General features: G+C 51.8%; 2 protein-coding genes across 2 annotated transcripts; both read right to left on the reverse strand.

Annotated features, from left to right (window-relative positions):
- Positions 1 to 907: 907 nt before the first annotated feature.
- AYL99_04753 (hypothetical protein) lies at positions 908 to 4,459 on the reverse strand (the record flags this gene model as incomplete). The annotated part of the gene is made up of 1 exon (XM_018836265.1): positions 908 to 4,459. One exon carries the CDS (start codon positions 4,457 to 4,459, stop codon positions 908 to 910), a length of 3,552 nt encoding a protein of 1,183 aa, XP_018693118.1.
- A 4,214-nt stretch (positions 4,460 to 8,673) lies between these two features.
- Positions 8,674 to 9,785, reverse strand: AYL99_04754 (hypothetical protein; the record flags this gene model as incomplete). The annotated part of the gene is made up of 3 exons (XM_018836266.1): positions 8,674 to 8,828; positions 8,884 to 9,463; positions 9,537 to 9,785. 3 exons carry the CDS (start codon positions 9,783 to 9,785, stop codon positions 8,674 to 8,676), a joined length of 984 nt encoding a protein of 327 aa, XP_018693119.1.
- Between the last annotated feature and the right edge of the window lie 6,168 nt (positions 9,786 to 15,953).

Raw genomic sequence — 15,953 nt, forward strand, 5'->3', positions numbered from 1 at the left:
ATGTTATTTCATGATCGTGTCATAGGTGATAATAAATTGAGTTCTGTGTCGCCTCAACGGTAGTAAGGAAGCTAGAGATCTGCAAGCGCTCAAAAATCTTCAGCGAAGAACGCAGCAGAGATGCGAGTCCTGAGAGACATCTAGCATTCCCTGATCTCTTGTCCGGCATCCCGTTTACCACACCATTCAATGGATCAATCGAAACAGGTTAGGCCACCGGTCTGCGACACAACACCCCCTTGCTTGTCTGGTCAAGCGATTGGCTTGCCGCTGAATTGATTTGGTTTCGCAACCACAAACCTTTCCAATGTCATAATCAACGCCGCCGGATGCATTGTACATAAACCCGAAAGAGCAAAAAGCAAAAGCTCCGCATCCTCCTTGCTTCGAATGCGATTGCAGTCATTTGAGAGAACCTCATCTGTCGTGATAACAACATCCATCATCAGGTTGCGTTGCGTATCAAAATATTCGAAAGATATGCTCAAAAATCAAGTCCACCCATCATTACAGCCTAAGTTGTGGAAACATTTCGTGTCGTCGTCATCCAAGGTCAATCGACCTGTCGTGATTCATTCGCTTAAAGAGCATCCATGTTGGTCCATACACTGTCATAATAAAGAACGGTTAAGTGGCTGCCACACTACCACATGATTTGGATCCCTCGTACTCACAAGCCACGTACTCTGCATGACTTGTGCCGTGAGCTAATCCTTGACCGGACACGCCAGACATTTGTCCGCTCTTGGAAACGGCAGAGTCTTATTAGCGCAACCGACTGAAGCTCCTAGGGCCGCTTCAGGCGATCAAAGTCTGACTGTTGCTTGGACAAGGAGATAGCTCGTCTGCTGGGAGTTAGAGCACGTTGATGGGAGTGATCTTCGTCTTCGGGCCGGCTCGAAATGCCTTATTCCTTCGATACCCCTGTTTGTGTCAGGTCGTCCGACTTGGCCTTGACAAGCGGCTCGTTCTGTTGCGGTGTAGCAGTTTTTAGGTCTTTCACTGCCGCATCTCTCAACGAAACAGGGACGCCGGGTTCTCCCAGATTACAAGCGTCGTTCCCGAACCATGCGAATAATAGAGCAGCTTTTTGTTGTTCACAGACGCGTGGGGTCTCTTCGCCAAGCGGAGGGTGGTCAGCGGCAGGGTATTTGTCCTCTGGCTCGGGTATTTTGTCTGGTGTCTGTGACAAATGATCGTCCTGAGGGGCAGGTGGTATAGGAGAAAGGCCCGAATCGTCAGCAAGCACCGCGAGCGATTCATCATAGCCACTGTCCATGAAAGGAAGGCTAGGAGGTTTGCCCGTGGCCTTTTCGGAAGATTGGTCTATTGGTTGTTGAGGCATAGTGTCCCCGCGAATAGGTGTCATGGAGTCCGGATCCTCCTCCACTGTGACGAGATGATCTTTGTGAGGAGTCAAGTGGTTACTGCTCAGACCGAGGCAATCCACCTCTTCCGATAGCCTTTGGATAGTATCCTCCGAGTCTTCGGGTGTCTTTCCCACTTCCTCGAGCGTCATCTGCAGTGAATCTGTAAGGCAGTCCAGATCCTGAGGGCTGCTTTCCACCATTCCGGGCATCTGCTGTGTATTCTTGGTTTCGATATTTGGGATTTCGAAGGCGCTTTCAAGTTGTCCAGGTAGCTTCGAAATATTTTTGCTCGCGTCCACTATGTTGTCCGAACCATTCGTCGAGGTCTCCAAGGGCTTCGTAGAGTGATCCAAGTGGTCTGTCGATTCGCTCGAATCCTCCGTCAAGTGCTCTATAGTAAGAGCCGAATTTTCCATGATGTGCATTGGATTTTCCATATCTTCAGGGAAAATCCCACGGTTCTGAGTGAGATGCTGCCGGTACCGCATTAGGTTTGCTGGATATTCGTTCTCATCCTCGAGAATCTGCGTCATTTCACACGATCTTCGAGCCAGACTCTTAAGGTGTTCCTCAGCTGCATCTCCCATGTTCTCGGCATTGATCGTTAACCTCTTAGATCCGCTGTCAGCCTTCTCGGTCGAACTTTCCTGGCATTCGGAATGTCCAGTCCGGCACTGGTTTAGAGTTGCGAGAATATCCTGACTATTCCGAGGCGTGCTTTCAGAAGTGGCAGAGGTTGCAGCCAGAAGCGAAGGGCGTCGGATTGGAAGTGGGTGGAAGATGTCAGCAAAGCTGGTCGCTTCAGTCGCGCGATTCTCAGGTTGGGGCTCTCGGTCTGGAGAGCTACTCTCCGCTCGTGAAGGGCCCTCCAAGATCTTCAGTTCTTCGTCATTGAAGGTGCGGCGGGAAACCAGATAAGGGTGACCGTCCAATTCGAGCTCATCAAATTCTCGGTCCATTCCCGGAGTTATAGCCACAATATTCGGTTCCAAGTTCTCAGTTGGAGTGGGGCCTTCATCCTCAGATTCCCAATGGTGTGTCTCATTCTTACCAAGATGCGCATAATTAGTAGGTGGTCTTCTGCCTCTGGGTCGGTCATAGCCCGAGGTTACACTCTCGAACTCATAGTTAGACGACTTCGGATACGTGAATGTATAGTCATCTCTTGAGCTCTCCGGCGAATATGGAGGCGCCTCGTGCTCTTGTATATTTGAGCTCAGCCGTAGAATATCGTCTCGCTCGACCGCATCCGCTGGGTCAATATATTTCTTCATTGTACGCAGTTTCAGGGCTGGCCTTTGATGTGGCGGGATCTGTTCAGATGAGTTGGAGATTCTCGAGGGAAACAATTCGACGAGTTCTTTGGCGGATAATCGATCTCTTGGACGAGAGGACAAGCAGATCCGAACAATATCTTGATACCAGTCGGGGACGTCCGAAGGGAATTCTTCAATACTCAAAGGTGGCACATGTCGTTCTGGTTCATCGTCATCCATTGCCAATGCCCACAAAGTCATCCCGAGCTGATAAATGTCTGATTTTTCGCCGATATACATGGAAATCCGCTGGTTGCTGGCAATCTTGGTGGCAATCTCCGGGGGCTCCCATCCCACAGGACAGCCTCGCCGGTTGATATCGATGATCTTAGCGTTTCCATCGCCGTCGACAACAATGTTAGAAAGTGTAAAATCGCCCTGAACGTAGCCCTCTTGATGTATTTCCTTAAGGCCACGAACCGCCTGCTCCGCCCACCTGCAACGATCCTCCCAAGCGATTGCGCCTCTGTGGTCGTAAAGGAGATCCACAATAGCGCCCCTTTCCGCAAAGCCGATCAAAAGCCCTTTGACAACGGTTTCTGAGTCATCAAGGATGATAGCTTCGAGCTTGATGACATGATCGGAATCATGCAGAGCATGCAGGGCATTGATTTCATACAAAAATTCGTCCACTGTGTCTGGACCAGGAATTTCTTTCTTGATGTAGACGGTACCCTTGTGTATAACCTTGTAAACAAAGCCGGAAAGGTGCGAGTCGAAGGTTAGCTCACTTTCTCGGATTTGCATAGGTCGGAAGGCTTCATCGTTGAGTATATGGGAAAGAGTAGTTTTAGGGGGATATGGAATGATCTCGTTGACATCCTCAGTCACATGGACATGGAGACGACCATCAGTAGTTTCCAACTTGAGGTTAGTAACAGTATCGTAGAACTGGATCTCAGGCAGTGAATCACGGATGGACTCATATATTTGCATGCTCTTATCCCGCTGGAACTGGAGTTCCTTGAGGTCCATCTCCAGAGAACCGGGCTCAGCATTGCGATAGTCACATGAAATCGTCACACGCCGCCAAAAGTTCGGAGTCTGCGCATAGGTGACGAAGAACTTTTCACGGTCTGACTTGTCCCGGAAATGCATGCTGAGGTTGAGGATCCATCGGTGGTCGAGTTCGTCCCTCAATTCTGCCTTGTCGTCGGCTATAGGCATTTGGGGATAGTGCGAGTCATCAGAAGAAGTTCTCGAAGGGGGTCGAGGAGGTCGGTCGTCGTCCTGAGACCAGAGGTCCTCGGTCGGATCGGGGTACGTCGAATCCGGGGATAGTGGAAAGGTTTCGATGGGAGAATGGCCCGTGGCGGCATCCGCCGTGTGGGCTCCAGTCACTGCGGGTGCAGAGATCCGAGCCGAATCCCATTCGGGTGGTGAAGAGGTCGCTCGTCGTCTGGGCAAGCTTATAGAGGCGTGCCTGGTAGAGGAGACGGCCCTCCTCTCAGCATGACAAGGCTGAATGGGGAACAATCGATCTCGCCTCTCTGAATTCTGACGTCGGAATGTCGCCTGCCGAGGGAGACCAACGGCGAGCGGCCTGGTTAAGGGATCGTGTTTGGGAGAATTCTGTCTATCGGCCCAGGTCTGAGGCCACTGCTCGTCGTCGGAGCACTCGATCGGGCTTTGAGTGGCGTCATCTTTGGCAAAGAAATGCTGGATCTTCTGCCACATGCCGAATCTAAGCGAGTGCCTGGGATAATGGTGATGCGGCTCGGAGTCGACTTGTCTCAATGGATTGTGTTCGGCATGACTTGGTCGAATGCCCATTATGGCGGAGGTTGCCGTCAGTAGGACGTTGATACGAGTGAGGGGCACAACCGTCTCCCACGGTCGAATCAGCAGCCTCCGCCGAGTTGGTCAGCACAGCAGGGAAGAGAACTGGACCAACGGCAATCGGACATTGAAGTCGTGCAGGTGCTATGCGTCGTTGCGTATGTGCGATGTGTGACGGTGGTACAGAAGAGATGGAAAGAGGTTTTGGTGGGAATTCGGAAAATCAGTGGATGTTATTGGTGATGGGCCATCGACTGTGGTGGCAGAGGTGGGAGACTTCGGAGACTCGGGAGGTGGAAGAACCTTGGGAGGCGGTGAGGGATGACAAGAGCACCAAGCTTGTGTGTTTTGGAGAAAATATGGCACCCGGCCAGCCCGCCCGCGCTACAAAGGGAGTTGATGTTTCAAGAACAGGGAGGAGGGGATATTGTCCCTGTGCAATGTGGACTGGTCAAATGGTTTGAAGGACGAGTGCAGGAGAGTCGGGTTATGGGCTGCAGCAACGTAGCTGAGTGGTCTTGAGGTGCGGACCGAGTATATCGAATGGATCCCCAGTACCGGTCAGGGTGGCCGTTGTCTGACCCACGCTGGCCGTCTGGGTGCTGGAGTACAAGGAGGTAGGTGGAATGGTGATTGAGATGAAGCAAGGATGCTGGAAGCGGGTTTGATGGCTTTATGGCGGGTTTCGAAAAGTGGCTCAACGTGGTTCAAAGTGGTTCACCGCTTAAGCAAGGCCACAAGGCGTAGGCTTCAGCAGCCGAAGCTGGGTATGGTGCGGCTGCATGAAGCAGGAGGCAGGAGGTATTATGGAGGTTTGTAGCAGGGCAGAGCCAGACGGCAGGAAAAGAGAGAATGGAAGGCGAAGAAGAAGGAGATGACAGAGAAGAAGAAGAAATCTCTCCAAGCTCGCTCCAAAGTTGTCTGTCTATCCTTGATTTCTTTTTCGTTCCCGCTCTCAGTCTCCCTCCTCTTTTCGTCTCGGGCGCAGGCAATAGATGAGCTGAACCAGTGTGGACTGGACTCCGCTGTCAACGCTGAGCAGCCGGTATATGGGTTCAGAGGCATCACTTAACTACCTAGTAACCAACGACGAGGTTGCTGATACGGTGTGCCGCAAGCCTCCCAAGTCGGACATTGTGGTCAGGCTCGCTCCGGGGCCTGGGGGGCTCGGGTGGGTTGGTAGGCTGGTGGGCTAGGTGGGCTGGTGACTGGGGAACGAAGAGGAGCCACTGTACGGCCACAACACAATTGCCAACGCAAGACTTGAAAGAGGGCGAAGCAGCCAATGAGCCCCCTAGGCTGAGAGGGCGACAACTGTAAGCGACGGTTGCTTCCCTGGGTGCCCGCTGCCCCGTGGCCCCGAAGGCCTAACCGTTAACTAGAGCATTGAATCCATCATGATCCCTGGGCGCTACGTCTGCAAGCTGGTATCCGGAGTCTGTCTTGGGAGCTTCCGCACACTGGGACAGTAGGCTGCGATTCCACCACTTCAGCGGGCCTATCAATGACTCGAATGTGCCTCGACTCGACCTGTTCGTGGAAGCCTTGGATCTTGCTTTCTCTCTTGGGAACAGAAATGACATTAGGCGAGGTGACATGAACTGCAAGGCAGATGTCCCGCCAGCGGGTGTGAGAGCAACTCGTACTCATCTGCCCGCCAACCCCGAAGTTTTTATATGTTCCCTTCCGCCTTCAGCCCTACTCGGTAGGCTTTCGCAGCTGCGTTCCACAGCTCGCAAAACCTTTCAATTGTCCCTCTCTATTCATTTCTCTCCATTCACCTCCTCACGCCTCATCGTACCCGAGCCTCTGTCCAGCTACCACCTTGTCTGAACCTTCCGCTGGTTCCTCCGATCCGAGACTCCTCTAGATTTTGATTCATCCCCATATCGGTCGACAAAGAAGAGGGCGGCAAACGACGCGTGCAGTTGAGCATGGACTAAGACGGCGCCCTGAGCCCCTACGATTGGGAACTACGGCGAGCCCATGCTACTAGCTGCCGTAGAAGCCCAAAGCTGCAACTTTCGAAGGCTTCCACTCCACGGATCCTGCCACTACTGCACATTCTGCAGGAGGCATCCAACACTTTTGCATTCGGCCACTTAAAGATTTTCTTGCAATGTTCTTTTCTCCAATTTGTCGCCTCATCGTTGGGCTGCAATTATTTAGGTGATTTCAATTCCCATTGGCGCTTTGCTGCTCCTATATCGCTCTTTCGGTTGACGATTTGTCTCACGACTCCCTCTCATCATGTGCGTCAAGCAATTCCATCGGGAAATGACATCGGAACCGTGATCTCATAATCGTTATGAAGCACTCATTGTTTTGGCTTTTCTTCATCTGGGATCCATCATTGACGTGGCCGCCCTGGCCAAAGCCCTCCCTGCCCAAGATGTCTGAATCTCGACTGACCTCACGCATGACCGTTCTATCACCCGTGGGATTCTCACGCCTCAGGCCCCAGACGACGTAATTATAAGTCCCAAAATAAGGTCACAGGACTCTGGTGCCATCTTGTCTGGGTCAAAGTTCGGACTGCTCTCACTCGCGGTACACACCGCTCATTACCTTCATGTCGTTGTCCTTTGATGGGGGCTGACCAGGATCCTAATGCTCCGGTTCAACCCGTATTCAGCCCCTTGGTCACCCAGGTCACCACATGCCATTGGCTTTCCGTGTGTATCAGGAAAATGAAAAGCGTGTCGCAGAGATTGAGATCAAATTTGCGTCACGGAGTACCCAAGTCGCGAGATGTCTTCGATTGCGATCTCAAATCGCGCGTGCCTAGTTTCGTCCTTCACCTCGTTAATCATCGGAGAAAAACTTCAATTGACTCGGGTCAGATAGTGAGCAGGTCTTAGGTCCCGCTGCCCATTTTGGACCTGGAGACGCTCGATCGAGTATATTGGAGCTCCATTGATCGGCCCTTTTCAGAGGCCATCCCATCTGAGTGTCCTCGAAGTATCAGTTTCTGGTTTAAGAAGCTGCTGGGGTGAAATTACTTCTCGTGTCCCAGGAGCATTGCCCAAGGCCTTCAGACTTCGACAGCATACACCGATCCAAAAGCTACAGAAAAAGAGATCCCCGTGATCACAGTGGTCTGCGTGTCTGCATGGCCGCAGTCAGATCACGAGGGTTCGTTGGGCACGCGTCTCCTCCAAAGCTTCCTCTAGGATTCGCTCTTCCATTGGGCTCCTGCTCTTCCTTCTAAATCTGAACATTTTGATCAAGAAACCTATACCCTTGCGACTTTTGCCAGATCGTATACCTCTGCTTTCACCAGGGCCAGCCGAGCCAGGCATACGTTGCGATGGGCAGCGCCCCTGGCTCAGGACTAGGAGGTCTTCACAGCCAGATCCCTGCTGGGCCTCACGGGCACAAATTGCATTCCCCAAGGACACGTTTCATTTTGGGTACTCAAAGTCTGTCAGCTTGTGCTCTTGGAGAAACCGGTCCAGCTGACGCCTTGATCGATGTCGATTAGATCCTATCGGTCTGGTTCCGCAAAAATCAACTCTGCTTCGCCTCGGTCGCAAAAGATGGTCATCATCTGAGACGACGGTATGGATGTTCGACATTCCGCCGCTAGCCCATCCACTCCCGTTCGATGGGGTGTCCTCCCTCAGACTACGCTCAGCACGCTTTCTAGGTATGGCTTCTATTTCTCTTTTCGCTCGATCCGCACGTGTCTCCCAGACTGTGGTCTTTCATCAATTCGATGAGGGCTTGACTGAAAAGTATACATCCACTATTGGGTTGAGACGGGGTTTCACTGTCATGCACTGGAAGAACTGGTCTTTGAAAGACTATTACCTCTGTCATCCGTTTCAAGATGCTCGTCCGGGGGGCGCTGTGGTTTCCTTGATATCGTGATGAGTTGGGAAAAGAGCAAAATGAGTTGACGTCCTGTGGTCTGTTCCCTTCTTGTCTTCTGCCATTGCACTACTCTCCTTGGGTTCACATTTTGAACACACGGCCTGGGTGGAGAGAGTGAGGGCTTCGGAATGACGCAGATGGCTAATTCGACAGAGCATGATCCTGCCTAGAAGAAAAGTTGTCACTGATGAGGCTCGCTTCCATTGCCCAGATGACCAGTTAGAAGTCAGCATAGTGGATTGGGCATCAATGCCCCCCAAAGTCCACCCACAAGACCATACGGAAGGAGAGTCGTCCAGATCCAGATGCGAACACCTGCCTCCAATACCATTTTATTCGGCTTGCCCAAAGTAATGTATCCCCTTGTGAGGTATAATGTACACGAGATTGCCATGTTGCCTGTTCAAATCTTTGATCGAACCCCGTCTTTGTGCGTAACCCATGTCGTATCTTGCATTCCAAGAGCCGTCACGGTCTAAATCTGAGCCTAAACCCAACGTCTCCACCTGGAGCGTCACTTTTCCTCGCCGCTCTTCCCTGACTTCCCATGAAATATCCCGAACCATCGCCCTCGGACCCCTCAGTTCTCACTTGCCTTCCGTTCTGTTGCACTACATAAATAAAGCGTGCTATTGTGTCGGCTTCACTAAGTTGTTGCGCATTGAAATGTTTGCGCACAGCAGTGGCGAGATTTGAGGCCGGCTCGCGAGGACCGAGGTTTGTTGTGGTGGATGACGAGGAAGATGGAGAAGGTGGTGTGCCATGGCCTTGGTCGGAGGTGACTTCTGGAGGGTCGGCGGTTTGTGCTATAGAGGGAGCAATACTCGATAGTTTGTCTGTATGCGCCGCCCCTTTTATTTTGCCCTTCTCCTTATCTCTGTCCTTGGATCTATGACTTTTGCCTGTTCCAGTTGTCTGTTTCGATTGACGTTGTTTGCGTCGCTGAAGCTGTAGCTCGTGCTGTTTTCGTCTGTAATGGACCGCCGAGGGAGCACGCAATGCGAGGTCGCAGGATTTGTAAGTAACTTCAGCATGGGGGTAGTTGAATGCTGCAGGGACATGAAGACGGTGCGCAATACGGTAGGAGCGGAGAATGGGTACCGACATCGTTGTCCATTCGGTCTGTTGGCAGGGTCACAGAATGGTTAGCTTCGCTCCCTTTGTACCCTAAGAATCTCTGATGGACACAACATACTTGAGGGAGATTTGGGTCTTTGTCCCCTTCTGTTGCTGCAGGAGTGGCAGCGGGAGGAGCGGTGCCATTGCCATTCATGGGGGTTTTGTTCCCTGCGCTGGGGATGTTGAGTCCCGAGGCGAATCGCTTTCCCTTCGAAACTCCCGAGCCGCCGGCTGGCCCTAGAACGGCTTTCTCTTTCTGGTTTGTGATGGTGCTTGAGGTCTCAGATCTGGAATCGTCGACATTTCGTCCTCGAGCAGGTGGCATCGTGTTCGGCAACAAAATTTCGACACACCATGGGAACTTTGAGCAGGCAGGACGACAGAGGAGGAATCGTGTCAAGTTCCTGCATGGAACGCAAAATAGGATGCTCGTTACATCAGAGTTATATGTCGCGAGAAAACCACAGGTGTCGTGTTGTCTCGTGAAGTCGTCGACCGCTACTCGCAGCCTCACAGATGAATCGAGCTTCAAGGACGCGCGCAGGCGAGAATAGACGGTGGACTGATACGTCATAGACACCCCTGCCCGTTTGCCCAATGAGGAGAACGGCAACGGCAGTACCCGCTCCGGCGGTCTTGTTCTTGGCAGTGGGAGAAAGCCGTGACTTGAGAGCCTTGCAGGCCCAAGACGGCAGCACAAGAACTTCCAACCTCCGTGCACGAGGCCTGTTCCTGCATACTGGAACTTTTAACGCAGCTGAAGGCTCGGGTGGCGGGTGGTGCGGTCGCTATGTACCTAGTCGTGTACTCTGTTCTACACTGTTCTATGTGCGCAGAGAGTATTTACTCGCATCTTCTTTTGTAGCCCGTCGAGTCTGCGGAAGTTGAGGTAGAATATCTGAGTAGCTGTATCTCCACAAGAACCAAATCCACGCAGTAAACACGCCGAAATGTCAAGCCGGATGTGGATGGAATGCCCACGTCCCATCAACGCAAAACTCGAACATCCTGGGGCTAGATCCGACATTGACACAGCACGATTATCAGATTTTCATTCACCTGCCCTCTCTCTCTCTCTCTCTCTCTCTCTCTCTCACGCGGAGTTCCTGAAGTGGTATTCAGACCGGATTTCGTATTTTTCTCAGATGCCAGTCCCCAGACACGATGTCCCAGCCATCAGTAGGTTTCAAATAAGGCAATTTAAGAATCGGGAAAACCCCACACACTTTTGTCACCCATGCATCGAACGACCAGGGCTGGGATAATTTATGACGAGGCTCATTCCACCTTTGGTGAACTGCTAATGGGTTTATTTCGAACACATATTCGCGGAAATGCATGCCGGGAACTCGGGGCCGAGCGAATGCCTCAATTTGAGTAAGGAAAAAGATCGGCTTATAAGGGAAAAGTACAGAGATGTCCAAAATCTCGAATGTTGGGAACCTTGCCCTCCACCTATTAGACTCGACGATTTTTTCCCCTTCAGGGTCACGTCGCTGCTGCGATGTCTGTCCGCAGAAATTTCTTCGGAGGAGATTCTGTTGAGCAATGTTACGCTGCTGCCGTCAGCCTGAGTGAGTGTTTCCATCAGGCATCCATTACGTTAGAGACAGTCTCGTCCGAAGCATATGTGTGTGGGATGGGGATGCGGATGTGGATCGCGATATACGCGGTACCTGACGTCAATTGGAATCCGCAAAGCACATGGCAGTTTTGGATTTCTGCAGCTGACGGTGACGGTGAGATTGCGCTGGGCCGAAGAAATGCCGCCCCATGTGAAGAAATTTCTTCAAAACCTAATTGTTTTGCCATCTGCGCCTCTTGAGATGCGCCTTGAGTCCAGGATTTGCACATGATTTCTCATCCCTATGACAGGCATTGGGTTCCAGCATGCCCCAGTGCAGGGCTAGATTCGCCAAGGGACAAAGGGTATCGACCCATGCGACGGGACCCCCAGTGCGAGATTCCGACAACCAAACAATCACATCCGGCATGAGCTACCCGATAGATTTTCTTCTGGTTCCTTTTCGCCTTTGAATTAGACCGAATCTTGGTCCAAGTAATACCCCGAGGTGAAGGAGGTGTCCAATTTGACGCGGGCCTGTCAGACAAGATATTCGGATGGAAATTGACGCAAGTTTCTCCATCACTAATGACGATGTTGTGATTGCAACGCCTGCTGAACCTAGCCTGTCCCTCATAGCATTTTGAAGCCGAACATCGAAACATGATTGGGACGGTTTTCCATGTCGTCTGTTGAGCCAGGATAGTCATAGTTCGAACCTCAAATTCACAGCCTGACATGTGACGACGTCCTCCTCGAGGAATTGGTTAAGTCGACCATCGCTAGAGAAATCGGGATAGAAAATCTTTCAGTCGGTAACCCACTTGAATGCAATCATGAGATGGATGAGCGATTGTGCAATGTAGATTACGGTTAAAGCCTGCATTTGTGGCACACTCCGAAGCTGATATGTGAAGTCACTGGAGGAAAGCGTATCAATTTCCGACCGAGAGCGGTCAGACCAATCCGCTGTCCATGATTTTGTGTGGTAAATGACAATTTTGAAAAACTGGAATTGTCAGTATTTGGGATGGTAAGATGTAGCCATAGACATCAAGGAATTCGTGCTGTTGACCCAAGGAGAGCGGGAATCTCTACTGCATCCAACCCCAGGTCGACTCGGTGAATAGACGAATGGAGTGTTATTCCACCTCTCCCTCTGGACTCGTAAGTTGAGTCGTCGGCTTTGGCGATCCAAAAAGGTTGGACAAAACTAAGAAGCGATAGAAGGTCAGATGTGTCGATCCATCTCTGTGTTTCGTCGCTTTGCATTCACGTTGAACACAAAATTTGATGGTCGGCAACGTCTTTGACCCGACACATATATGGCAGCTGGAACGGATCGCCAGGCTTTTGACCAAAGACCTCAGTATGTAAGAACTCTCCACGTTGAAATCCGGCGGCCAGAAAGAGGCTATAATCAAAGTGAGCGTACAACAGTCGTGCTCTTCTCCGAATCAGTGCAATCAGTTGAATGCGGACAGCATAGTCAGATCACACCATTCATTACCTTGGGGAAATTGCCCATGAAGCTCTTCCAGACAAACCAGTGTTGCTGTCTTCGTCACTCACTCAAAGTTCATAGTTCTCTGGCTGGATACATATCTGCTAATCTGCTAGATAAGACAGGCGCGTAGACCAACCACGATCATCGAGATCACCGAGGTGCTGGACGTAATGTCAGACACCAGCATGTCGTTTTATTGCTTCCCATGCTGTCGTCATTATGTCGAAAGGGGAGATATCTTCACACATTTACAAGGATGGCACCGCTTTTGGAGGTCGCCAGCAAAGGCTCAGAATTCCATCGGCTATGAGCGATCTCGATAAGCATCATTTGGTACGATATCAGTGGGGAGTGATAGGGTTCGTCGCTCAAGTCGAAAGTCTTGTTGCTAGGTCTCGTGCCACTCGCCTCAGACAATACCAGTATTCCATGCATTTGTGAGAACCCCAGAATTGCTGCGGCCACCAATCGTGCTGAGACTGTGGAAAGAAAAATATTCAGTGTTAGGTTATCTTCTTGCTTCGCCTTCGACGCTTAAAGAGATTTGTGGAGTAGTGGGAATATGCTGTGTCACCTCAACCCACATCCATTTTGGGTCCTTCTGGCGGTGCAGCCCTAATTAATTTCTTGATGAACTCATCTGGTCGAATCAGAGACGCACGGGGTATCAATCGCATTGTGATCCTTTAGGGTATCTAGGTGCGCCCATACCTGATAAAATGTGGAGCTAGGCAGGCGTGGGATGAAAAAATAGAGCCGTCTACTTTGTAAATTTCTGTGCCCGATCTTCTTGTCAGTGTTCATTCGCAGTCAAGGGCTGATATTGTGTCAGCGTGCAAGATCTTAAGAGCCTGGTAAGACGTGAGTCGATACCTGGGAATCCAATTTGCGACCCAATTGCTGGACATTCCTGAGAGTGTCGTTGGATCCTCCTTCAGCACCAAACTCCGACCCTATCGACAGATGTGGAGACGCGATCGAACGGTGTCGCAAAGCCACCACAAGTCGTTGATTATTCCTCCGTAGGTGGCCGAGTTACGGCAATGGCCGTTCTCTTCCTCTTCCTCTCTCTTCTCTCTCTTGTTTGATTCTAGCTCAGAGGGAAGACACTGGCGAGCTCTTGAGAGGGAAACGAAGGGCCACGCCATCACGACATCGAAGACTGCGTTGAATCCGTAACATTTCCGACGTGTACCTTGCTGGGAAACGGGCGGTGCGTACTTCGTATCTGGAGGACACGGGGTGATGGGGCCGAGATTCAGCCACAAATTCCTTGTCAGGCTGAGTTTGGCCACTGAATCTCACATGGAGCCATCCCTTCGCATCCGGGCGCTCCCCCAGAGGTGAAATCATCATCCCCTGCAGGCGATAACCAAAGCCGGCCAGATGTCCCCGAAAGCACCCATGCTCCGAGGCAGTGGAAGGAATCCACAAGGTGTCCTCGTAAACCCACCCCTCTCAACCGGCAAAGCCTAGTGGTTAATGACCGAGTAACCGAAATTTTGCTTGTGCCTGAAAGCTGAGGTTTGCTGCGTCCCTCGAAGGCGGCGCTGCCCTTCCTGGGTAAAGCCACAATTGCCCCAGAAAGATTGCTGATAGCAAGCCTCCACGACTCGGAACCCCTCTTCTGGGGCGTTCTGACGCGTTCTACGGGTTCACCAGACTAGGGATTCCGGGAGTTGGCCCTTAAAGCCTGTGGGCTGCTAGCTCCGGCGGTACCGCCGAGTGGTGGTCGGATTGCGCCATTGATAGACGCTTTTCGGTCAGTGTGTCAGTCAGCGCCTGCCAATTCTTATGACTTTTGGCCTTTTTGGCCTTGTGGTGATTACTGTAGTGTACGAGTGCGCTTGGAAAGAACTCGGCTGTGGCGATTCGGGGCCGAATCTGGGAAAATTACAATGACACCGTCCTTCTAGGCTCATGGGTAGAAGGAACCTAGAAATGAAATGTTATCTATGTGGAATGCGGGGTTTCTTATTTAGAAAAGTGCTCATCGATCAGTCCGCAGTATACAGAGTTTCGCAGCGCCCGGTGTTCATCTACCGCATTTTGGACGGCTTGTTGAATCGGCTCGCTGACAGTGTTCCGAGCGGGAAGACATAGGACCAAGTTCAATATTCCCGATAGTCCTTGTCACTCGTTCGGAAGAGCCCTCCATCAGCTTCCGAGTTTTTATCGTTGGGTGGGATATGCCAGAATTCTTTCTGTCAGACGGACGCAGCTTCCGTGTGCCTCGGATGAGCCCGTGTCACTCTGCACCAATCTCCTGTGGGATGGTACATGTGCGCTTCGCAGTTTCCCCATGATTGAATCCCCAATACGGAGCGTCACGCCGTACCAACGAACGAAACAGCATTCTCCCTCTTCGTTGTCCCGAGCCCCGGCTTCCAGTCTGCTGCACCAGGGAGATAGGCCACGAGGATCAGAGCATGATTGCAATGTTAGCCGGCCCGACTCAGAAAATGGTGACAGCGACAAAAGGCATGAGAGGACCACCGGTTCGTTACCGGAATATGACTTCCCCCACAAAAAAGTGACGCTCGGCGTGCCGAAAATCCCATGGCCATACTCCGTCTTTCGGGGCAGCGCAAACCAGCCCGAGAGTCCGAAACGCTCACACAGCCAGCGTTTGGCCGGGCGAACCCCCGGGCCCCAATTCTGCCCCCAAAGAGCCGACTCTTACGAGGGGGCTGCTGAGTTTCCAGGCCCCCAAATCACTTCGCTACTCGAGTTTCAGCTTTCAGCTCACCCGCGCCCTTCCCCGGATCATCGTCGCATAAGGCCCGTCCATCATCCCTTTTCCTCCAAATTATCCAGGTTCAGGAAGGTTTGAAGCCAGGAGTCAAGGGGGAAGGGGCGTGATGCGAGAACAGAGGGGGCACCATGTCATACTTCACGAGTACTTTACAGATGTGAGAAATGCACATGCCTAGCACAGGCCCCAGAGACAGTAGAAGGGCCGAAACGTGTTGATTTCGTAGCCAGCAAAAGTAACCCTCGGCGGCACTGGATCCCCTCCTATCAGCGGTCAGACACCTGCCTTGTCGCTCCCCCTGGGCGCTGTTCTCCTGAGACGTGGCCTTTCCTGTCAATTTTTTTCCTTTTGGCTTTCCCAGGCTATGCGTGATTGCCGTGGCCTGATAAGAAATCGGCGCTAAGCGGCAAGGGGAGCCCACCGAAGTCACTCCATTTGTCTTTTGAAACCTATTTCATCACAGTCCAGATCAGAAGGCCAACAAAGTGCCGTGGCCTTGCCTTGTTGCCTGGCCCTCTCGCCCTCGTCGCCCTTAACGAGAGGGTCATCCCTCCCCCCATCATTATTCGTCCCACAGTTACAAAGCCCGCCTCGCGACTTCTACCCTCACCCTCACTTACGGTTACATACAACCACGCACACAGGCCAACCCCTACCCAGGCAAACT

The sequence above is a fragment of the Fonsecaea erecta genome (genome assembly GCF_001651985.1).
Source record: "Fonsecaea erecta strain CBS 125763 chromosome Unknown Scaff4, whole genome shotgun sequence".
Classification (NCBI taxonomy): Eukaryota; Fungi; Ascomycota; class Eurotiomycetes; order Chaetothyriales; family Herpotrichiellaceae; genus Fonsecaea; species Fonsecaea erecta.